General features: G+C 38.4%; 2 protein-coding genes across 3 annotated transcripts in view; both read right to left on the bottom strand.

Moving 5' to 3' along the window:
• The window catches only part of LOC136877177 (telomere length regulation protein TEL2 homolog), a 33,423-nt gene extending 31,953 nt beyond the window's left edge, over positions 1-1,470 (bottom strand). Inside the window, exon 1 of the mRNA XM_068228575.1 lies at positions 1,311-1,470. Coding sequence (XP_068084676.1) covers positions 1,311-1,470 — 160 coding nt within the window. The remainder of the gene's footprint in view (positions 1-1,310) is intronic.
• The window catches only part of lqfR (clathrin interactor lqfR), a 285,249-nt gene that overhangs the window by 109,630 nt on the left and 149,822 nt on the right, over positions 1-25,797 (bottom strand). For both annotated transcript variants that reach the window (XM_067151380.2, XM_067151381.2), the window contains exons 9-10: positions 18,351-18,490; positions 16,267-16,380 (exon numbers count right to left, since the gene is read on the bottom strand). In XM_067151380.2, the coding sequence (XP_067007481.2) occupies positions 16,267-16,380; positions 18,351-18,490 (254 nt within the window). The remainder of the gene's footprint in view (positions 1-16,266; positions 16,381-18,350; positions 18,491-25,797) is intronic.

Here is a 25,797-nt window from a genome sequence, read left to right as displayed (position 1 = left end):
TTCACCCATTTTACAGACTTAAACATGCTAGAAACCTTTAGCTCCATACTGCACACAAGATTTAGTTCGTGCCCCTTCATGTTTGTCTCTAAAGGGGAGAAATGTTGCGTGAGGTAATTGAATATACATCCGACGGATAATTTTCTAGTAAATACTTGTGGTTTGCGTACTTTCTTCATATCTGAATCGTCATTGTTCATGAAGGTTTACATGTGTTATTTTTTTCCTAAATGTGTTTCTTTCCACATGACATATTACAGTGCAAGTATACGCAAGTGAAAGACATTGTTGTGCAAGATATCGCATGGTCATCTAACAGGCAAGACTCATATTTAGCTGTGACGGCTCACTTCATAAAGGACACCGATCTGACGTCCGCTTGCTTTCAGTGCTCTGTATTAAAGGGACAGCACTCAACTGAAAATATAGCGGGAAAATTGAAAGAGGTAATTGCACAGTGGAATATTACGGGCAGAGTAACTGCCATAATAAACAACAATGCTGCAAATATGGTGGCAGCCATCAAAAGTTTGTCAATTCGCCATGTGCCTTGCGTTGCGCATATGTTAAATCTTGTATTCTCGGACAGCATGAGGGATACGCCTGATTTAATGCAAGTATTAGACCACTGCACAGAGATAGTCGCATACTTCACGTAAGTATAATTTGTGTGCTGTTATCTCAGTATGACAAAAACGTTATATCATACAGGCAAATATCAATATCCACTGTTGTCCTTCCTTTTTTCAGACATAGTAACGCCAATAAAAAACTGGCTACTATTTAGGTCTCTGCTGGTAAACAAAGACTGTGCGTGAAGCAGCAGGTCGTGACACGATGGAACAGACACTCACGATGGTCCAACGTTTGCTGGATATTAACCCTTTGAGGGTCAGGTTTCTTAGCCCACTGCACACCCCAAAATTTAGGTTTTTGCGCGTTTGTAAAACAACCCTCAAGAGGCATTATATATTAATGAAACGAATGAATTTAACACAGTATGTTAACAAGACATCAAACAACTAGTTTAAGCACAAAAATTGCGAAACATCATTTTTAGTAATGTTTTTTGGTATGATAATCCTCAGAACAAGGTACAAAGCAAAGAGTTTTGTTGCACTCCTTACAATGGTAGATAGTCCTTGTGTTCGTTTTCTCCCTTCTTGATGTGTGAGCACACACATGGCACACCCTTGAAGGTGGTCTTCTTCCTGGTTCGTTTGGGGGGATAAGGCACTTTATTTAACTTTTTTTGCCTTTATTCATCTTAATTCGCTTCGGACGTGGTGGCTGTAAGACCTGATCCTCACTTTCATTTAAGTCTTTACCACTTGAATTATTTCCAGATATACCTCCTACATCGTCTTCATCACTGTCTTCAAATACTGAACAATCAGTTTCATCATTCATAAGAATTTCACGAACTGTATCGTCGCTTGTAAGCAAGTCAGCTTGACTTGACGCAGCCATTTTCAACTGTTTGCAATTGACTCGCTAAAGCTGAAGACATCCTCTTGAAAACATTTAATTTCCAGCGCTCCCCGTGGTGATAACAATAACCTAACATCTTCAGAAAATAGCCAACAGATGTTGGGAGCTATCCATTTTCCAATCGTTGTCCAAAGACATACAGTTACGAAGATATATCACTTCAAATTCCGACACGCAATATATTGCGCCATAACCACAGTGGCACTTACCGCTACACACAATATATTGCGCTGTGACCTCCAAGGGGTTAAGGATGAAACTGTCCTAGTTCTTATCAGACCTAGTCGATGCACCGCGATCACTCGTAGGTCTACTGTAATTTAGTTTGCAGTCACTTTATTTTGAAATCCTAACTAAAGAAATTAACGTGTTGATAATTTATTTATTTATTTTAGCGGACAAGTGGTGAATATTACACGATATGGTCCTTGTTGCCTCTCCTTTGCTGACAATGACGGAGGTATTATCAGGAGATCAATACGTCACCTACTCGCAGATCATTCCACTGGTTCATGGATTGTTTCTGGACGTGAGGAAGAAGCAGGGAATATTAACCAACGAAGTGTCCAGAATGTTCTCTGCTTCTCTTCTTTCGGTGATCGAAAAGAAACTTTTCCCTTACGAGTGTCATTCCATTTCCAAATTGGCAACATTTTTTGACCCACGGTTCAAAAAAGCTGCTTTTTGATCACCAGAAAACGCTGAAGAGACCTAAAAGCAAGCGGAATCGGAAATTGCTGCATTTCTTAAGGAGCATGAACAAAACCACTCAGTGAATTGCTCTTTTGAGGCAGGGACCAGCTCATTCGGTGGTGGGTTACTGAACTTTATATTTCAGAAGAATGCTGAGAGGGTGTCAACTGCAGCGACTGACGCTACGATAAGTGTCCGTCAGTACATTGAGAAGGCTCCCGTGCCTCCAACTACCAATCCAGTGACATTTTTCAATATTGGAACAAAGAAAATAAAAGTGCCAGCATTAGTGATGTAGCCTTATGGTATCTTTCCGTACCAGCAACATCCGTTTCGGCGGAGAGAGTATTTTCTAAGGCTGGAGAAATTATAACCGAGAAAAGAAACTCGCTTCAGCTGGAAATGGCTGGCGTCCTTGTCTTTCTATATGGAAACAAACAGTACTTGTGAAGGAAGACTGTTGTTGTTGTTGTTGTTGTTGTTGCTGTTGCATATTATGAAATAATTAACCCTTTCCGGCCCTTAGCGCCCGACTGCATTATCTGCATTCGTCTGCGATCTGTGCGATAGTTTTTTATTTTTCTCATCAGTGAAGTGTTATAAGGCATTTAGGAACATGCAGTGCAATCTACAAGTCTCAGGGAATAAAGGAAGAGAGATAACGAAGATAATTTTAGTGATAACAGTGATATGAATGAAAACGAATATCGATAAATCGGACCTGATGGCGATGCCACGGCAATTCAGGTAACACAAATATTACGTTTCGTTACTCCGAATGATTAAATGGATGATGTTGAACGTGCGGATAATTCGGAAAGAGTATTAGGGGAAAGAGATTGTTTTTTACGTACGTTAGGAGGAGAAAAACTATTCAGTCACATAGCCTATTGCGCATATAACAACGCAGCCTTCAAACAGTCGCATTCCGGTAAGATAAAAACAGAATGGGAAGACCCTTGCCCAGATGAAATAAAATCTTATATACATGGGCATCATTCCACTTCCAAAATCACGTGATTATTGGTTTTGAGGGATTCAGACAACATGGGAATGTGACAAATGCAGACTGTCTCTGGGTCGAGTATCACGAGGAGAGGGGGAGGGGTGAAAAACACATTATGACTCAAACAGAGAAATGGATATAATGGTATATTTTCTAACGTTATTGAAAATTTGAATTCATTGTGATCAATAGTTTTTACTGTATTTAACTTGTTCTGAAACAATAGGGTCTGTTTCAGTTTTTGCTAAATAATAGGTTGAAACCCGGGGATAAGTGGAGTGAAAATGCGGGCAGGAAAGGGTTAATACAGTTACCAGACAATTTATAACTTGTTTTCCACAACACCATTTTTAGAGCTTACATAATAATAATAATAATAATAATAATAATAATAATAATAATAATAATAATAATAATAATAAATTGGCGTAGGGTTGTGGCGAACCCATCGCCCAGTGGGAAACCACTGCAAGCAGCCATCCGAGTATTGGCGGAAAAACCATAACCTTTTGGGTTAGGAGGAAATGCCTGCCCACAGCCACGAACATCTCGAGGCACCTCTCGATCTCAACAATCGAGTTGTATTTTCGTGATCTTTCCCAAAAGATCACCACTAGTTGAATTTTCAACTTGTAACCCTAGCATGATGGAACACACGCTACTAATGCAACTACCCCAGGACCCGGACGCTGGTCCAGTTTCTCCCGATCATCGGATTCTGGGGGATCGGGAACATCATGCTTCAGAGAAGGATCGGAGCTTCTCAAAATCTCTTCGCCCCAAAAAAAAGGAACTTCCTTGGTACTATAAACATCAACACCCTGCTGAAAACGGGAAAGCTTAAGCAACTGACTGACACCCTGGACAAATTTGATATTCAAATCCTAGCGATCCAAGAGGCCAGATTCCAAGATGAGAACAACTTTGACTCTGAAAACTTCAGGATATTTAAGGGTAAACCAGCCATAAATTTTAAAGGGAATTTATCAATACTTGGGACGGCCTTTGCAGTAAGGAAAACCATCTTAGATTCAGTCATCGACTTTACATCACCAAGTGAAAGAATCTCAGTGCTTACAGTGAAATCAAGCAACAAAGCATATGCCTTGATAAATGCCCATGCCCCCACTAACATAGACAATAAGAAAAATCCTCAGAAAGTAGAAGACTTTTGGGAACTGCTTGAAGAAACTACTAGCAAGATCCCTAAACATCATGTTAAAATCTTATTAGGGGATTTCAATGCACAGGTTGGCAAAGAGAAGAAATACAGATCAATCGTAGGACTTCATCCTGCACATTGGTGGACTAATAAGAATGGAGAACGTCTAATTAGCTTTTGTACATCATTCATGCTGAGACTCATGTCAACGCACTTTACGAGACCTTTACATAAAAAAGAAAACTTGGAGATCACCTAACCCATTGCTAGGGGAATTCCAGATTGATCATGTTGCTATTTCCGTAGGAAATATGCTCGAGATTCAGAATGTTAAAGTACGGAAGGGAGTTGTCGATTCAGATCACTACCTTACGCAAATCCAGGTTAGGTTCCAACCAAACAGATCCAGACCTAAAGGCAGCCAATTTCCAAGAGTGGATCCAGACTGCCTGAGGAAGAACGCTGACATTTTCGTACGTGACATACACGATCAAGATCCTAAGGTATGGCCAGATATTCGCAACACATTACAGTCATCAGCAATGAAATTCGGACAGCCACCCAGGAAACGTAAACACAGATGGTGGAACACAATCTGTGATGAAGCTATCAATGACAGAATCAAAGCATGCAATCAATGGAATGGACATAGAACAGTCGACAGATGGCAGAATTTCCTAAAGACTCAAAAGTGACCTCATAAACAATCCGCCGCAAAAAACGTACATACGAGAAAAACAGACTCGCAGAGATAGAACAGGATTTCCAGAAAAACAACACTCGGGAGTTTCTACAAGACATTTTGTGAGGACTTATCAGGGTACAAACCACCAACATTAAGTTTTCGTCGACCTAACGGATCACTAGAGACAAACAGTAAAGAGAACAGCAAGATACTGGCTATTTCCAAAATCTACTGAACTGCGATCCATCAATTGAAAGACTACAGTTTGAAAAATCTCCACCAAACCCAGACTCACAGCCCCCAACAACTCAAGAAATAAGAGATAATCCAATCGCTCAAAAATAATAAAGCCCCTGGGAACGATGGCATAACTGCAGAAATGTTGAAAATAGGAGGAGATGACCTCATCAGAAGAATTCATACGCTCTTAACAGAAATATGGGAGACCATGATGATTCCGAAGGACTGGAAGAATGCCATTATCCATCCGTTACATAAGAAAGGTGATCGAGCGGACCCCAACAACTACAGAGGCATATCCCTTTTACCAGTTATATACAAGGTTCTATCTAAAGCGCTATTAAACAGAGTAGAACAACAAACAGATCATTTGATTGGTGAATACCAAGCAGGCTTCAGAAAAGGTAGATCGTGTTCTGAGCAAATTTGGAGTCTGAAGACAATATTAAGAATACGCCGCAGTACCACCACATTTGTCACCTGTGTGGATTTTAAGAAGGCGTATGACTATCGACAGAAACTGTTGTGGACATCCTAGGAGAGCTCAGTGTGGACAAGAAGACCACAGAATTAATCCGCCAGACTCTCACAGACACAACATCTCAAGTCAAGTTTCTAGGTGAACTATCAGAGCCTTTTGAAGTGCATACAGGAGTTTGACAAGGAGATGGCCTCTCCCCAATCCTTTTTAACTTAATGTTAGACAAAGTCATCAGGGAATGGGTAAAAGAAATCAAAGGTATAAACATTGGTACTCGGAGACAAAGAATTAACGTGAAGTGCCTAGCTTTTGCTGATGATCTAGCTATCTTTATCAAGACTAGTGAAGAAACCAGGTATGCCAAAGAGAAGTTGCATAAGATAGCATCAAAGAAAGGCCTCCAAATATCATATGAGAAGACTCATATCATGGCTACTGGACACCAGAATATCCGAAGATCCCCACTACAGACAAATTATGGAATAATCACACATGTCCCTTCCTTCAAATATCTAGGAGAAATCATTGTACCATCCGGATTGGACAGGAAAGCTAATTTAGAAAGAGCCACCAAACTCCTGAAAGCATACCGAATAACATGGAACCACTACAATAAAAGAGTGATGTCGCGAAATGCAAAACTTCGGCATTACAAGACTGTTGTTCTTCCGGAAGCCTTGTATGCCTCAGAAACCGCATCTCTAGGAGGCCACTCTAAAGTGGATGAAATTGAAAAACAAGAACGAAAAATCCTGAGGAAAATATATGGCCCCATTCATGTAAATGGTATATGGATGAAAAGGAAGACAGTAGATTTGTACGAAGTAATCGACAAGTTCACCGATACCGTACGCAGGAGACGATTGAAATTCTATGGTCACATCTGTAGAATGGACGACACTAGATATGCAAAAAACTGCTTGGTATAATTAATTCAAAGAAGGTCAAAATAAGCTGGTTTGAGGAAATAAAGCAGGACTTAAAAGAAATGAACATCACAGAAAATATCATCAGGGATTGCAAGGCTTTTGGGAATCTGGTTGCAAAGCACACGTTCACGGAAAAGGCTAAAAGAACCACAGGGAGACAATGGACGGAAGAACACAAGAAACAGCACAGCGAGTTCATGAAGAGATTTTGGGAGGAGAAGAAGAAAGGAAAACCATCATCAAGCTAACAAGTTCCAACGCGCTCTGTAAACGGGCATAACGAAGAAAGAATAATAATAATAATAATAATAATAATAATAATAATAATAATAATAATAATGTTATTGGCTTTACGTTCCACTATCTACTTATTCGGTTTTCGGGGGCGCCGTGGTGCCAGAATTTGGTCTTGCAGGAGTTCTTTTACGTGTCATTGAATCTACAGACACGAGGTCGACGAATCTGAGCACCTTCGAATATCACCGGACTGAGCCAGGATCGAACCTGCCACGTTGGCGTCAGAAGGCCAGTGCCTCAACCGTCTGAGCCACTCAGCCCGGCATGCAATGGTAATAGTATTAATTATTTCATAACGAACTAATTTACAGTCACAGACAAGGCCAATATTATAACATGTTTATATTTAAGATAATACATAATTATGTTTGTATGTAAGAAATAGGTCCAGTATTAAGTTAAAGGAGGAGCGTAGTTTCGCGCAATAACAGCGACAAGTTATATATTCCTGTGAAAATGCTCTTTCATTTCTCCCGTACGAAGTTCACACTACGCGCTTGTCATTCAATCGGAGGTTCTGATACATAATTATGTTTGTACGTAAGAATGCTACCTGTAATATCGCCAAATAAGTAAGGTATTAACTGCGGGGCCGAGTTTCACACAATAGTAGCAACAAGTTATAAATTCCTGAGAAAATGCTCATTCATTTCTCCCGTACCAAGTTTACACTACGCGCTTCTCATTCATTCGGAGGTTCTGTCATATAATTATTATGTTTGTACGTAAGTATGTTATCTGTAATATCACCAAATAACAAAAGTATTAAGGGGGTGGGGGAGGGGGCGTACTTTCTCACATTAATAGCAAAAAGTTATAAATTCCTGTACAAATGCCCGTTCATTTCACTCATACTAAGTTCAAACTACGCGCTTGTAATTCAATCGGAGGTCCTCCGGATGCACCGACTGAAGCCTCCACCCCGTAAACAACCGCTCCGTTAACAGCGCTAGTTCAGTCTTATCTACTCCTTTCAAGATTCTTGGTTATGTTGCACTTCCGTTTCAATTAGAACTTCTGTACTTGTCTCATTTAAATGTATTCATTTTTATGCCTGTTACTGGATGGAATTATTTCCTTTATATTTGGTAAATCATCTGAAAATGTACGATGTTGGAATTTTATACCATGTAAAATACTATTCCTGGTTTGTAACATCTACTACAGACCTCTACCCACCTGCTTCACACTTGCACTTTCTTGCTATTTCATGTACCTGTGCTTTGGACATTGCCAACTACAGTATATTTTTCTAATTGATGTTGAAGTTTTATGAGGTCATCGTTTCTCTGAGTAGTATTATGCAGCATGCAAGTTAGGACTGTTATTACAACAGCATGTGTTTGTACAATCCTGCATCTAATGTTGCTAAGGAACTTTGACAACCAAACTATGGGGTGACCATTCCCATTATATTATTTATGAAAGTTGGTCTAACATTCTCCCTTGTCTCTGGGGAAATCATTACTTTGCCAGCAGACATAATATTTAGACATAATTCACTAGAATCGTTGCACGCACCGGACGGTCTGATTTTGTAAGGTGATCAGGCAGTTGAATGGCATGGCTACTTGACTTCACCCGACTACCCGACTAGAGTTTCGTTGGGTGACAACTACACACAACCAGATTTAGCGCATGATCTGACCAAATCAGGTCCTCTGTAGGGCCTTTTAGAAGGGTGATAACCTAAAAATTTGAACAACCACCACCACCACCAACACTGCATGTTATGTTTGTTGATAACTGTATGAGTTTGAAGGAGTCCCCACAGTAGCTGATAATTTGTTTCGTTTCTAGGAGCCTAAATGTAGGCCTATGTATTTCTTATGGCAGAACTGACACAGCATTTCTTTTTTGCATGAGCTACAAGCTTACAACTTATGCCAACAGATTCAGGTGGCAAGTTACCGATCCAATTTATTCACTTTTATGTTTGTCCAATACAATTTGTTTAGTTGCTAGGGGCCTAAATATAGCCTATGTATTTCTTATGGCAGAACTACTTAACAACATAACTATTCAAAATTTTAGGTAGAAATAACCTCGAACATTAAAAGAAAGTCTAGTGTGATACTTCAAATGACGTTTAGAGTAAAATAATACATTGGAGGTGAAAAAACATCCCTTGATTTAAATTTCATTATCTCCTCGCCCAATAGTATTAGAAAACTGTATTTGAACCTGAAATTCATCAAAATTTATCCTCGAACAGGTGATTTAAATTAAGCCACCCTCAACTGTTACTTTTCAAAGTTTTGGGGTAAAAATAACCTCAAACATTAAAAAAGCCTTAGATGATACTTCAAATTACATTTAGAGTAAAAATGAAATGAAATGGCGTCTGGCCTTTAGTGCCGGGAGAGTCCGAGGACATGTTCGGCTCATCAGATGCAGGTCTTTTGATTTGACACCTGTAGGCGACCTGCACGTCATGAAAATGAATGAAATGATGAAGACGACACACCCAGTTACAAGTTATAAATCTAACACACACAGCACGAGGTGCAAGGAATTAGCCACCTCCAGTCGGTCAAAGTGTCACAAGAGCAAGCCAGCCGCATGAGAGGCGACGGGGCGAGTAAAAGTCAGCTCAGCATTCCCATTTTACACTTCGCTTCACACAAACTTCACAACTAGGACATTTTTTTTTTTTTTTCGTTACAGACTCTCAATCCACCAATATAAACCCTTAAAAGAAGCAACAACACCACAACAAATATCACAACGACCTTGAGAAGTCCCCTCTTCAAACCCACACAGCGACAGGCGGCAAGATTTTACATAATTTCAATTTCAGACAACGGATCATACAATATCTTACAAAAATGCTACCCAATTTTATTCCGAAGGTGACACTCAAGTCGATGAAGATTCCAGTGAGAGCACGCACACTGGATATTACAAACTAAATAACCTAAACCAAACAATGTCATCACAAGTTTTTAAAGCATATCAATCATGTTTTTATCATATGTACAATAATTGTAAACTTAGCCTTTCTTAAGACAGAGCAATCGTATGCAAGCTAAATGTTTATATATATACAGGACATGTAAACACAATTCACTAGTCATAACAATTCACATCAGCCAGATGTTTCAACAGAACACATAATACACATACAAATATTTTTTAGTTAAAACAATTCATGTCAGCTTTACCATTTTAAGCATTTTATATTATTAAACAAAACCCAGGATCCTGGCTATTTTGATCTTAGGAAGTAGGAACAGCGGCCGAAGGTGCCTTAAAAAAAAAGGCGGAACATGTCCCGCTAAAGACATAAAATAATGAAAAAATATTTATGTAAATCAATAAAAAATATAATGTATTGAAAAAAGTTGACTAAAAGAACCATTCTTTTAGAAAGACATACATCCAGTCCCCTTGCCAGCGAAATTAACCAATGATGGTTAAAATTCCCAACCCTGCTGGGAATCAAATTAGGGACCCCTGTGACCAAAAGCCAGTACGCTAACAATTTAGCCATAGAGCCGGGCACTAAAGAGCAAAATGGATGCCTCCACCTCCATTAAGTTGAAACACTGTAAAGGGTCTAATTCTTTACATGGTACAATCTACTATTGCTATATACTAAGGTGAAACACAGTACAGGTGAACGTAGAGGTGGAGGCATCGGTGGAGGTAGGAGAATAAGACCTAACTTAACGTCGAGTCAACATCTCAAGCCTGATGCTGCATTGGTACATGGCTGTTTGCATGCAGGGGTCTAGGTCAAAGATTTCAACCCTCATGGCTTACTTCCTCAGATGATACAGATGTAGATTCCCATACGGAACCTGAAATATTTGTCCTAAATTAGTAAATTTATAATACCAATATAGTTGGTGCTAGCACACTGGGGCGAAATGCTGGCAACCAGGAATGAGTTAGCTGGAAAATTGATAATGTCCAATAATGGACCATTTATATTGGTATTACTTTCTCAGGCTCGGGGACAGTGTGTTTGTACGATCTTCAACATTAGATTTCATTCTAGGTAAAGCTCAACTCTCACAGACGTTGCCCATGGGCAACAAACCGAATGACCTGTACAAGGGCCTATCTGGAGGCCACATGCCATTATTCGTCCCTAGTCATTAGACCATAAGGTTATTGCCCTAGAGGCTGGACACAAAGGTATATAAGATAGGTTACACGTTTTTAGTTAGTTTACTGTTAGAAATGCTAAGCAGTTCACATTGTGGTAAGAACTTGTCCTAAAGCTTAACGTTCAAGGTAATTTTTACCCCGAAACATTGAAAAGAAACATTTAGTGGTGACTTGATATATATCATCTCTTAGAGGACAATGTTTGATGAATTCTAAGCTCAAATACAGTTTTTTAAGACTATCGAATGAGGAGATAATGAATTTAAAAAAATTAAGGAATGTTTTCATCCCAACCTATCTATTACTGTGAAAGTCATTTAAAGGCTCACCTCAGTTTTTTTTTTTTTTAAAGGTTAGAACTCATATTTACCTCCAAACTTTGAAAAGAAACAGTTAGATGCGACTTTATATATATCACATTAGAGGATAATTTTTCATAAATTGTAAGCTAAATATCAGTGTATGGTTGAGAAGATAATGAATTGTTTATGTTAAGGAATTTTTTCACCCCCAACCTATTATTTTAAATCTAAAATATCATTTAAAGTACCATCCAAGACTTTTTTTAAATGTTCCGAGGTGATTTTTACTTAAAATTTTGAATAGTAATGTTGTTACTTAGTTCTCCCAAAAGTAATACACAGGCTCCATTTAGGACCCTAGCAACGAAACAAATTATCGGTTACTGTAGGACTCCTTCAAAAACATAGCCTGCAGAATTATAATCTATTAGCTTCATTGTCCATATTGATGATTTTAGTATATGCAAATATAAAGACAGGAACCTTCCATCTAATCAACACTTTTATTAATAAGAGATGTCAAACATTTCTATATCACAGTAATATTATAGTACCGGTTTCGACCTTTTACTCAGGTCATCTTCAGCTGCTTGAAGAACCTGGTAGTAATAACAATGTACAGATCTAAAACACTACTTAATCTAATCATGAATGATGCATAATTCATTAAAATAATATTTTATAGTGTATAAATATGCTTCTGGTGTTCTTCTCATAGTCTAAAATGTTCAATAGCATGCTTGTGACACATTTAAAAACATCTTGAACTGCGTTGATAAAACATTATTTCATTAATTGCACATGGTAAGTTCTAAGGTGCATAGCTGAGTTATAGTTGTGCAGAATAATCTAGTATGTTCACCAGTATATTGAGACTCTGAGCACACGCCCATTTACTTTGTATGTTATTGTGCAATTAACCTACTTAATTTATACTAAACCATCATAACGTTGAGTTATAAGTTGCTATATTTTACAGTGTCAGCATCATTAGTAGTTTTGGTAAGTGCGAATGCTCCCCTCTTCATACTCATGTTCCATTGGACATGTCAAATAATCTGTGTAAAAAGAAAAAAGGGAAGGTAAAAAGTGATTTTACTAGTCGAGAATGTGTTGCTATTTGCTTTTACGTCGCATCGACACAGATAGGTCTAATACTAATATAAATGGTCTATTATTGGACATTATAAATTTTCCAACTAACTCATTCCTGGTTGCCAGCGCTCCACCCTCGTGTGCTAGGTTGGGCTCATCAGTTGGTACCTAACACACCTACCAAGACGCTGGTTAGTGCATACCGTGGAGGCCACTGCTTAGGCTACTTGGAGCCACTGGCAGTACCAATGCACCATGAGAGAATTTGTCTCTTTACCAAAAATTGATGGCTGCTTGGCTATCAGATGATATAGATGTTGATTCCCATAGGGAATCTGAATTATTTGCTCCAAATGAGTAAATTTATAATAAAAATATAAATGGTCCGTTATTGGACATTATAAATTTTCGAGCTAATGCATTCCTGGTTGCCAGCGCTTCGCCCTCGTGTGCTAGGTTGGGCTCATCAGTTGGTACCTAGCACACCTACCAAGACGCTGGTTAGTGCATACCATGGAGGCCACTGCTTAGGCTACTTGGAGCCACCGGCAGTGCCAATACACCATGAGAAAATTTGTCTCTTTATCAAAAATTGATGCCTGCTTGGCTATCAGATGATATCGATGTTGATTCCCATAGGGAATCTGAAATATTTGTTCCGAATGAGTACATTTATAATACCAATATAAATGGTCCGTTATTGGACATTATAAATTTTCCAGATAACTCATTCCTGGTTGCCGGCACCTATCCTAATGTGCTAGGTTGGGCTCATCAGTTGGTACCTAGCACACCTACCAAGACGCTGGTTAGTGCATACCGTGGAGGCCACTGCTTAGGCAATAACGGACCATTTATATTTGTATTATAAATTTACTCATTTGGAACAAATATTTCAGATTCCCTATGGGAATCAACATCTACATCAACAGATAGGTCTTTCGGTGACGATGGGATAGGAAAGACCTAGGAATGGGAAGGAAGCGGCCGTGGCCTTAATTAAGGTACAGCCCCAGCATTTGCGTGGGGTGAAAATGGGAAACCACGGAAAACCATCTTCAGAGCTGCCGACAGTGGGGTTCGATCCCACTATCTCCTGATTACTGGACACTGGCGGCACTTAATTGACTGCACCTATTGAGCTCGGTCGAGAGTGTCAATTGACTTGTTAAAAAGTAGAGTGTGTGTATTACTTACGTGCCGTTCTTAGCTTGTCGTCGTGTGTTTGTCGGGAGCACGCCATGCACTGCTTTGTGTACGCCGAGGACTAGCTATTGCAGCATAGGAGGGGAGAGGTACTGGGGCGAGGGAAGCAGCTTGTGGAGGAGGCAGGGTAGAGTGGGGCGTGTCTTTTAGAGGTTCCTTTGTGTGTATTGGATTTTGTTTATTAACTCTTTTTAAGTAAGTGCTTTTTAAGAAAGGGATAGCAGTATTAAAGAGGATATTTACTTTATCTGTGATCTTGTTCAAGTTGAAATTAGGACTGGCATACTGGTTCATGCCATAAAACACAACCATTTTTCATCCATAGGACAAAATGTTGAAGATTATAAACATAAATTTACCAGTATTGAAAATGATATGGAAATTTTAAACATGAATCCCAAGGGCCCATTGCTCAATACATTGGAGGAATTTTACATCAGTATGGACCAGTATGCCAATCCTAATTTCAACTTGAACGAGATCACAGATAAAGTAAACATCCTCTTTAATACAGCTATCCCTTTCTTAAAAAACACTTATTTAAAAAGAGTTAATAAACGAAATCCAATCCACACAAAGGAACCTTTAAAAGACTCGCCCCGCCCTACCCCACCTCCTCCACAAGCTGCTTCCCTCGCCCCAGTACCTCTCCCCTCCTATGCTGCAATCGCTAGTCCTCTGTGTACATGAAGCTCCCGACAAACACACAACGACAAGCTAAGAACGGCACGTAAGTAATACACAAACTCTCCTTTTTAACACGTTCAACAGACATTCTCGACTAGTAAAATCACTTTTTACATTCTCTTTTTTTCTTTTTCTTTTCTACACAGATTATTGGCATGTACAATGGAACACGAGTATGAAGAGGGGAGCATTCGCACTTACCAAATCTACTAATGATGCCGACATTGTAAAATATAGCAACTCATAACTCAACATTATGATGTTTTAGTATAAATTAAGTAGGTTAATTGGACAATAACAGACAAAGTAAATGAGCATGTGCAGAGAGTTTCAATATACTGGTGAACATACTAGATTATTCTGCACAACTATAACTCACCTATGCACCTTAGAACTTACCATGAACAATTAATGGAAATAATGTTTTATCAACACAGTTCAAGATGTTCTTAAGTGTGTCACAAGAATGCTATTGAACATTTTAGACTATGAGAACAACACCAGAAGCATATTTTAACACTATACCGAGCTCGATAGCTGCAGTCGCTTAAGTGCGGTCAGTATCCAGTATTCGGGAGATAGTAGGTTCGAACCCCACTGTCGGCAGCCCTGAAGATGGTTTTCCGTGGTTTCCCATTTTCACACCAGGCAAATGCCGGGGCTGTACCTTAATTAAGGCCACGGCCGCTTCCTTCCCACTCCTAGCCCTTCCCTGTCCCATCGTCGCCATAAGACCTATCTGTGTCGGCGTGACGTAAAACAACTAGAAAAAAAATTTAACACTATAAAATAATATTTTAATTAATTATGCATCATTCATGATTAGATTAAGTAGGGTTTTAGAACTGTACATTGTTATTACTACCAGGTTCTTCAAGCAGCTGAAGATGACCTGAGTAAAAGGTTGAAACCAGTACTATGATATTACTGTGATATAGAAATGTTTTAGACAGCTTATATTAAGAAAAGTATTGATTAGGTGGAAGGTTCCCGTCTTTATATTTGTGTATAATAGCCTGCAGTGTTGGTGGGTTGTTTTTCAAATTGTTAGGTTATCACCCTTCTGAAGGAAAGTAGGCAATGTGGCATCATGTTATATGAAAAAAAAAAGGTAAGCTACTTATCTACAACATGTTCCTCTGGTAAAAAAAAAAAGAAAAAAAAAGAAAGAAAAAGCTACATACTTTTAGGGCCTGGATGAAGAAAAGCAAAACAGGTGATATCATCCTATTCTCTCAAGGTATCAGAGGTAGTTGCGCATGGCCACCATCTTGCCCATTAGCCTGTGCCAGAACCAGCTTTTTTTACCCTCCTCATTTGCCTGGTGTGAATATGAGAAACAACAGAAAACCATCTTCAGGGCTGCTGACAGTAGGGTTTGAACCCACTAACTCCCAAATGCAAGCTCATAGCTACACGACCCAAACCATGTAGCCACTTGCTCGGTTCCTACAGCGTTCTAAGCTTTGTCTGAAAAGCGGACACTATTTTAATAACAGATAATTTTTCGTTCCCTATCGATGTTAGTTATAGGGAAGTTCCATTGTAAATCATAATAATGTCCGAACAAGTCTTTTACTGAACATTTCATATCAGTGATCTCCTTGTACACACCCTTCTACTGGTAGACAATCTAAATGTGGAGCTAGTGATATACTCCATAGAAGGATGAAGCACAAGCATTGCTCACATAGCCAAATTATGCCCAGCACTGATATAGCAAGAGGGGCCTTGGATCATTAGCGAAGTATCTCCAGATAAGGTAGGCACTCATATTACTGTAACCTACGTGAAAGTGAAAAATGAGAAAGAAAGAATTTGCTTAACATCTCGCCACAACTGAGCTATACATAAACAATTATTATTTTTCACCTACCTCCAGAGGTAAAATTATTGTCCAGTGGGTTCAGATTGCTGCTTGGAGTGGAAGGAGTTAATGAACTGAATCCACCCAAATCAGACAATAAATCAGCATTTGACTGCCCAAAACCTGGAGAGAGAAAATTCTGTTGGTTTTTTTTTTTTACCAAATTAGCCATTGCATACATACACACATCTTGTCAAAATAATTTCTGTTTGAGACAAAAGGTTGAACAGATTTGAAGTTAAGCCAGTTAAACAACAATAATTCAACAAAGAAAAGCAACATTCAAGATAGCATGTCAGTCAGAGAAGCATTCTCCTGTGGGTAGGGGTGTTAGAATACATCCATAGCACCTACTGCTTACATAAGAGGTGAAAAAAAAGAAAGAAAAAAGGTGCTCCCATGGGCTATTGACTTGGGAGTGGGGATTGCTGATAACTGTGTAGCCAAATTGAGAACTGTTTCGACTTAATTGTGCCAGGCTCTTCACTTTTAACTTTCCTATTTGACCTCCTCCTGTCTATTCCTCTTCACTTATGACCCATAAGGTAATAGGTATGCGAGGCCTGGGAGTTTTTCATTTTCACAACCTTCATGACCATTTTCTTTCTTTTACCAATACTATCATTCTTCAAAGGGTTATCTCTCTTCCTTTTTCCATTCTGATTAAGAATGGATGATTGCCGAATTGTACTTCACCCTTCAGCAATCACAATAATAACTAAATTTATACGAATACCATTCAATCCTACATAAGTGTAGTTATTATTGTGAGACAATTCAAAATCATGAAGTTTATATCCAATGACTTCACCAAAAACTCAGAGAAGGAAACTTTTGTGATATTGATGTTCAGAAACAGATACAAGAGTATGCATATTTTAAATGAGACTAAGATATTGGGTCCTTAGCCAAGAACATCTGAAAACACTGATCTGTCATTGTTTTATCCTAATGCGTTCCTATCCTTCTATGTATGAATTTACGCATCACTTGTTTGTTTCATTCCATTACTTACATTTGACTTTTCTTCCTCTTCATTTGTCCTATGTTTGTAGTCTTACCACCTGGTATTTAGTCCACGTGGTAGCCATAAATATTACGGTGTCAAATTTCTTTGGTCGGACACCATAGTTAGCCAGTTCGAGCTCCGTAGGCAGAAAAAAATTTCAGCATCAGAATGTTGCCCAGTAGGGTTGAGGAGGTAGTGGTATACAATTGCTAATCTCTATACTGCATTCCAAAAGCTTGGATTCAATTCCAAACTTCTCTGCAGTGTTCGTAGTTCGTACAGAGCAAGGGCATATGATTCTGTTGATGGTGATTCATCTATCAGAAGGAGATGTACGTGGATACTCTCGGCACCATAGGTCACTCGTTAATCCCTGTCTCTTTCCTTTTTCTGTATTGAAGTATCATTGAGACATTTAGCATCACCTCGTGTACATGTGCAGATATGCTAAAAGTTGAAATGATTAAGGATGAGTAGTAGTAGTAGTAGTAGTAGTAGTAGTAGTAGTAGTAGTAGTAGTGTAAGGGATGCTAATCTGTTCCCTAACACGGGGATTTCCAGTAATATAACTATAATTTTTAGCATGAGAGAGATATGCCCTTAAATACAGGGTAGTCAGAAACAATGCGAGCGTTTGAGGGTTGATGCTGATAATTTGAAATAAATAATTTGATATCTTGCACCGTTTTCATGTTATCAACCGAGTTAGCCAATCACACTGCTTCACGGGCGAATTGTAATGGGCTTTGCGTGACGGCGTTGCCAAATCTGTAACCGACTTAAGAACGGATTGAGAGCCAAGCCGAGAAATCAGCATCAAACGCAAACACACTGTGGGTTTCAGTCAGTGTCACCGTAGCGTACTTGCTTTGGCATGATCCTGTCAGCTCGAAGGTCTATATTCAAACCTCTCCCCTGGCGAAGTTTCATTCTTCGACTCGTGCTCTTGTGCCGGTCTTAAGCCATGTACAGACTTAGTAACAGAGCCTCGCGAAGTCCATTTGAATTCGCCCGCGAAGTGATCTGATTGGCTAACTCCAGAAGTTGAAAAAATGAGGTTATTTAAATTACAGTCAAAGCTTACCACTAATATTCCCATTACTGGTGACTGTCTTGTTATTTGACAACACAGGAGGCATGGATGTGAACAGCTGCTGATTATTGGTGTTTGAAGGGGCTTCTACGAAAGCTGAACTGAAATCTGCGAAGTTATCTGATGTTTCACTGAAAATAGACACATATTGTAAGTTCATCATCATCATCATCATCATCATGACTTAAGAATATAAGTAAATAACAGCTTTGAATGATCATCTCGTCTCCAATACCTGATCTACCAAATTCCAAATCTACTCCAATTATACCTTGAGATATTTATTTTGAAATGAGAAGCATATGTACATCACAGGAGCCTTTTCTTGCACTCAATCCTGAATGATAAATGTAATATCTCCTTATTAATACCAATTCTCTACAACGTATTGTACATACAAGAAAAATAATGTTGGATTTGTTGAATTCATACTATTTTTAGAAATTAACAAAAGATGATTTGGTCTGTACAAATGATGAATTTGCAGAATTCTTTTAAATTTTATATTGATTGTACAGTTTAGATTTTATTCTCTCTTTTTTTTTTCTATTGGCTTTACGTCGCACCAACACAGATATGTCTTACGGCGACGATGGGACAGGAAAGAGCTAGGACTGGGAAGGAAACGGCCAACATTTGCCTGGTGTGAAAATGGGTAACCACGGAAAACCATCTTCAGGGCTGCCGACAGTGGGGTTCGAACCCACTCTCTCCCGAAAACTGGATACTGGCCGCACTTAAGCGACTGCAGCTAATGAGCTCGGTTTCTCTGTTCTCCAATGAGAACTTTCTATTCGATATGGCAATCTTTTTATTGAGCTTCATGCCATCTAATCTTTCATATTAAATAGTGTTGCAACAAAGAATTACACAACCCCCAAACACACTAAGTGAAATCTCTGTTAAATGACTACGTGTTCTGCATCATTATCATTTCCCATTATTCACTTCATTTCAGGTTGGGGTTAATATGGTTCCACTCCACTTTTCTTGGTTGCCATCACACCTCATTCGCTAGTGTAGTCCAGTCTATGTTGCTGTCTTTCACTAAATCAATGTATCTATCTAGTTCTTGGCCTTCCTCGACCTCCCACCACACTTGCTGCTGCAGTTCCACTCTTATGTCACATTTTCATTGCTCATCCATTTAGTATATCCAACCATCTCAACCTGTTCCTTTCTATATTATCATTCAACTTCTCCACTCTAATAGTTTTCCTTACATCCTGCTTTTTAATTCTGTCCTTTCTTGTCTTCTGAAACATGCTCCTCAGAAACTTCATTTCAGCCTGAATACATACAGATTTCATCTCTCTTTGTTATAGACTAAGTCTATATGTCTTGCACAGTCACTCAGTAAAAGAATGAATGCATGGTATTGTAAAAGTTCCTTGCAGGTACACTTCTCAGAAACAACTGAACCTATAGATTTAATGTTGGTTGTGTGTATCCACAGGGTTTGTATCTATACAGGAGGTGAATTTAAAAGTTGATAATTAACTCTCATGCAGGGTTCCCAGCCAGAAAGTCAAACTAATTTCCCTGACTTCCCCTGACCAAAATATTGTATTTCCCTGACAAAAATTTGTCATTTGCACAATTTTTAACAGCCTCCTCCACCCCCATTACATGTCCAACACACACATGAACACAGTATTTATTACTCAAATAGGAAATACAACATTTTGAACAGTAAAGTACATAGAATTTAATAATGATCTGCCATATAATAATAAATGTTAATACATTTTATGTATACAAGGATAATGAAAGTATTACTGTTAAAATTACTAATGAACACACAATGTTGGTTAAAAAAAACAAACCAAAATGCAGCACAATATTACACATATTTTTTTCTGGTTTCAAGTAGGCATATTTTTTCTTCAATTCTGGCTTCACATTCTTCAGACTGTATTCTTTTAATTTTTTTTCGTCTTCCAACTTCCTTGTTAAATCACTTATTCTTCGTTTCTCAGTTTTTTTCTGTCCTCTTCTTTGACCTTCAGGCATGTCTCCTTCAAGTAATCCTGATATTTCTTATGAGCGTATCTCACCGATAACATTCTACACATCTGGTACACATCTGACACCTCCATAGTACAAAATGGAATCGTACAGTTGTCTCTGTGCAATAATTATTGACTCTTCATGCATATTTTTTACCAACATTGATTTATTTATAGAAAAGCCACTTTCCACTGCAGCATTTCTATGTGACAGTATAAGACAAAGTTTTATTACTTGCCAAAGTTCACTGTACTCTTTGTCAGTAAAGAAAATATCTAAACCCATACTATTATCAGATATTGAGATATATTCTTTGAATTTAGTTTCCAAAGCTTCCTTTGATTTACAATTCAGAGAAGTGTATTGTGCTTTAGCCCTATCGGCCACATATTCGGTTATTCTGTTAGCTTCATGCAACACTTCCAAGACATATTCCATTCAGGTCTGACCAAGACTTGGTTGCTGATATATTAAATGTGGGTTCAAACTCGTAAGACCTTTCATTAATCTATACTTTAAAGGACTCTTATTCAATAGTTTTGTCACAACTGCCACTAATATTTTCTGATTCGTGCTTAAAACCAATAATTTCCCTCTCTGACAATTTTAGTTCTTTAAGTACCTTTTTTGTTCTAAATCCAACATCAACTTTACCTACCTCAATTAAGTTTGTTGGGTCCTGTAGATCAAGCAAAATCACACTCCTAATATCAATGGCATTTGCCATTTTACTACGCTTGACAAAGCGATTCATCAAACTTCCAAGTTCATTCAGATGGAAGTACAAAAATGGAGCAAGCGGTTTGTTACTTTGAAATCACCTGAGAAAAGGCTCACACTCCAAAGAAATGGTTTTGAAAAATCCTAGTTTGCATTTTATTAAAGGGTCTTGGATTTGTTCTTTAATATTTTTAAAGGACTTACTTTCTGGCAATTTGCAACATATGCTTTGATATTGTCCCCTTCAAATTTGGCTATCATTAGATTATTTACGACAAGCCGACATTAAAAGTTTTATTGTTCGGCGGGAGTTGTATTCATCATTTGGAAAGCTGTGTGTGAGCACCAAACTGGTTTTCTCTGTCGTTCAGAGGGACAATGTACTGATCCGTGTTCGACCGAGTGCAGGGTAGATCACGTGACAAGCCAGTGTTCTCAGGCGAGACATGCGCATGACAGTTGCAAGCAGGCAAGCTTCTAGGAACAGTCACGACTAATTACAAGAGACCCCATGAACCAATGATCGTTTCTAAAAAGCGCACACCCCCCGAGCGAAGACTATAAAACGTCATGTTCGCAGTAAATCACTCTCTGCTCTGTTCTACTCTGCTCACTCTGGTCTGATCTACGCTACTCTTTCATCGGAACCACGTGGGAGAAAATTCACCCGTGCAAGCAGACATCCGCTCTGCTAAAATTAGTGCAGTTTTACTATAAAATCTTATGGAGTGAACCTCAACATTAGTGATCCAAGTTAAGTTTATTTCTCCACGAGAACATTAAGTATTCCAGCGTGTGTGTGCACATTTTAATATCAGTTGCATTAGTTACAGCTTACACTTCTGGAATGTGGCAAAATTCATCCCAGTGAATCGCCGTGTACATCAAGATGGATTCTTCCTCTACAATGTGCACCTTAATTTCATCATGGGACGGCTACTGCCGTGTCTTCATGCCCTTGTAAGTATGTAAGGCACTTCTGGTCGGAGAGGGTGACCGACGGGAAAATGCCAGAATGAGTGACTTCAACCTGGAATCGAACCTCAGCTAAACTTGAGTACCATTTTAACTGTTTATTTTCTTTCTCATCTTTGTAAAACTAGAGGATTTTTCTTCTCTAAATCGTAGCTGTATTAGTTTCTTGTAGTAGACCGAGTTATTTCATTTTCATTTCTTGAGGTGTCATGGTAGTCTAGTTACGTGTGTGTGACTCAAATTTGAAATCTATTAGATTAGCTGTGTAGTCTGTCTTTGAATGAGTTCTCATATGTAGGATTTAGACAGATTTAAAAATCACTGAGCACGCGATAAACTTCATTTGTTTACCTGTTATATTGGAAATAATCTTGATTGGAGTTACGTGTAACATTTGTGAGATAGGGTCGAATTTAGTGTCATTTTAAGATCACTTGCATTCTTTAGGATCGAGTCATCTAATTTTACGACATTTCAGGAGGACTGACAGATCTAATAATCACTTAAATAATAATAAAATTTAAGTAAAAGATCGGGTTAAGAATGGAATTAAATGGTCGTGAGCTGTAATTTATCTTAGATTCATTATATGTGAGATTTAATGTCCTCAGTTGCCTGGAATATGGCAGTCCTGCGGGATATTAATTGAATAATTTATTAATTGGATAATTCATTAGTGAATGATTTGTTGCTTGTGTCTTTGGGAGCACAATGTGATTTATTATAAGTGGAGCACACATTGAATACATTTCATGAATAGGGAGTAATAATAATGTGATTAAGGCTCACGAACGCTACCTTTTGCGACGTGTAACCCATGTGATGGTGATGATTATGGAACTCTGTTAGAATCTTCAAATTAATTTCAGAAATTTAGATGAACCTCCATTGCTGTTTAGTGAGTATTTCATTTCAAGTGATTCCACGAATTTCGATCACAAGCCACTACTGGAGTGAGAATATTTCCGGACACAAATTCACCCTCCGGATATTATTGACGCGACCATGCTAAAAATAATTAACTAATTTATAAGGGCAGGATTCGTTGTAAATATTGTGTATATAAAAATACGTGTTACCTGATGTGAATGTGGTGTGTGTGTGTGTGTGTGTGTTGTTATTACGAATATTTTCCATGTTTTCGATTGTTTAGTGTATTTAATCTGGTCGTGCATTTATCGCAACAGCACGGATTGTGTTCAACGTTGTTTTGCCACCATGATTTGTTTAGCATATCTTAAGGAACAATTTGTTGAAAATAATGTTGAGTAAGACCAGGCTAGGATTTAATTTGCACTTACCAAAGATTTAGACGAAAGATTGTCTCGTTATTTTCCAGCAAAGGCAAACGATTTATAATCAATCCTTAACTAAGTCACACGTAGATATGAGAAAATTTTCAATGCATTTGTATTAAATTTCCAAAATATTTTCAAACTGACTTGAAACTTTCAATGCCATGCAGGTATAAATTTAATGTCCATAAACGGCATAATTAGCTTGAATTTAGGTAGTAATGATAATAATTAATTGGATGACTAATTAAGTGGAAAAATGTGTGTCATAATTACAGTGAGAATTATTTAGTGAGATACACTAATTTGGAAACACGATCGTGTTATGATAAAAGTAAATGCTACGCAGATAAGGTTGGAGATTAATTATAATAATTAATTAACTGTAATTTTGGAATTAATTTTGATTTTCCATCACAATTTCTACTAGTGTTATTGATGGACGTTACTTACCTCAGTTATTGAAATTCATCAGCATTCAACATTGACCACGTGTTGAGATTGCAATAGACTAATGGAACCTTAAGTTAATTTTATCGTGGAATAATAAGCGAGATAGCTGCCTAAAAATTTTGTATAAATCCTCATTGAAGTCTCTGGACACTTTCATTTAAATATTTTAATTTTTGAAGGCAGAACAGTAAAAGCTGGAGCACAAGGATGTGAATTGGAAAGGAATGGAGCTGGAACATAGCAATACTCCAGTATACCTTGGTGTTACCCTGGATCGTTCGCTGACCTTCACCACACACTGCACCAAACTCAAGGCAAAAGTTTCATCACGAAACTGCCTATTGCATAAGGTAACTGGTTCTGGATGGGGTGCCCATCCCCAGACAGTAAGGACAATTGCCCTAACACACTGCTACTCTGCTGCTGAATATGCTAGTCCCGTGTGGTACAAATCAGCTCACGCAAAGAAAGTCGACATTGCCTTGAATGAAACCTGCAGGCTAATCACAGGCTGTTTAAAACCAACACGCACACAGAAGTTGTATTCACTTGCAGGTATAGCCCCACCTGATATTAGACGTGAGGTGGCTGCTAATATCGAGAGACTAATGGTTTGCAGCATCTCCCCTTCATGAACATCAGCCACCACCAGCTCGACTGAAGTCCAGGAAGAGTTTTCTACGGTCTTCTGCTCAACTTGATTCTCATCCAAAAAAAGGCCAGGGTTAAGCTAAGGAAACAAATGTACCCAGATCATCCGGAACGTGTTGAAACTGAAGAAAAGTTGCCACCTGGTCACGAAGAGGGATGGTGTATATGGAAGTCATTAAACAGACTGCGGACCGGCGTTGCAAGATCTAAGAACAATCTTGTGAAATGGGGCATCGTGCATGGTGGGGACCCATTATGCGAATGTGGAGAGAAACAGACTTCTAGGCACCTCTTGCACTGTCGTCTATACCCAGATTCATGTAGAGGATTGGAATTGGCACTGGCTGGAAACAATGCCAACAATGTAGCCAAATACTGGTCACAACTTGTGTAAATAATGTGTAGGGTAAAACCGTGATAAATTTTAATAAATCATAATTTATTCTGGAAAGAAAGTCAACAATAATGCAAAATTAACAAAAAAAATTATGTGAATGTATACACATGTATAACCATAATGAAAACAGAACAAGTATAACATCAATGGAAAAAAAAAAAAAAAATAATAATACAATCACTTACACATATAGACCAATACCATGATATGTGTGGTAATACTGTGATAGATTTAAACTTCATATATACGTACATACAACTCAATAAGCAAAATAAAACATTTTATAACATTAACATATGGAAAATAAACAGTACGAAAAATAGTTTAATAACATGCAGGACTTATATATAGATGTTTAATTATCATCATCAGACGTCACAACATTAACATGTTTTCTGCACATGAATTGCGGAGATTCACCCACTACAGCACAATTTTCGTGAAACCAGTCTGAACAAAACCCACACTGAATCCATTCTGCCTTTCCATTTTCCTCATTAAAGGGGGACACTTTCGTAGATATTTCTGCCAACTGAAATGCTAGTCGCTTTATGGTGGTGACATTCATTCCGAAACCCAACTCCTGCATTTCTATGACATGTTTGACCAGCTTTATTTCAACGTCTTTCAATAGAACAAAAGGCCTTCCGAGTTTTGGTACCTCATGAGGTTCTTCGTCATTATGACGACTCACGTGGTCTTTTAGGGTGCTCCATGGTATGCCAAACTCTTTAGAAGCCTTACATAATGTCCATGTCTCACTAACAACCTTTCTAACAGCACTTAAAAGCTGATTACAAATATAGCTGCCACGCCGCAATTTTTGAACTCCCGTCTTCCAGGCCCACCAACTTGAAATCTGTAAGAAAGAAGGCCGAATTCGTAAGCTTCCCAAGCTCCCTCCATTGCTCGTAACTAACATCAAACCACACAGGCA

This window comes from Anabrus simplex, chromosome 7 (genome assembly GCF_040414725.1).
Source record: "Anabrus simplex isolate iqAnaSimp1 chromosome 7, ASM4041472v1, whole genome shotgun sequence".
Lineage (NCBI taxonomy): Eukaryota > Metazoa > Arthropoda > Insecta > Orthoptera > Tettigoniidae > Anabrus > Anabrus simplex.
The sequence above is the reverse complement of the archived record's forward strand: the minus strand, read 5'-3'. Positions and strand labels throughout refer to the sequence as shown.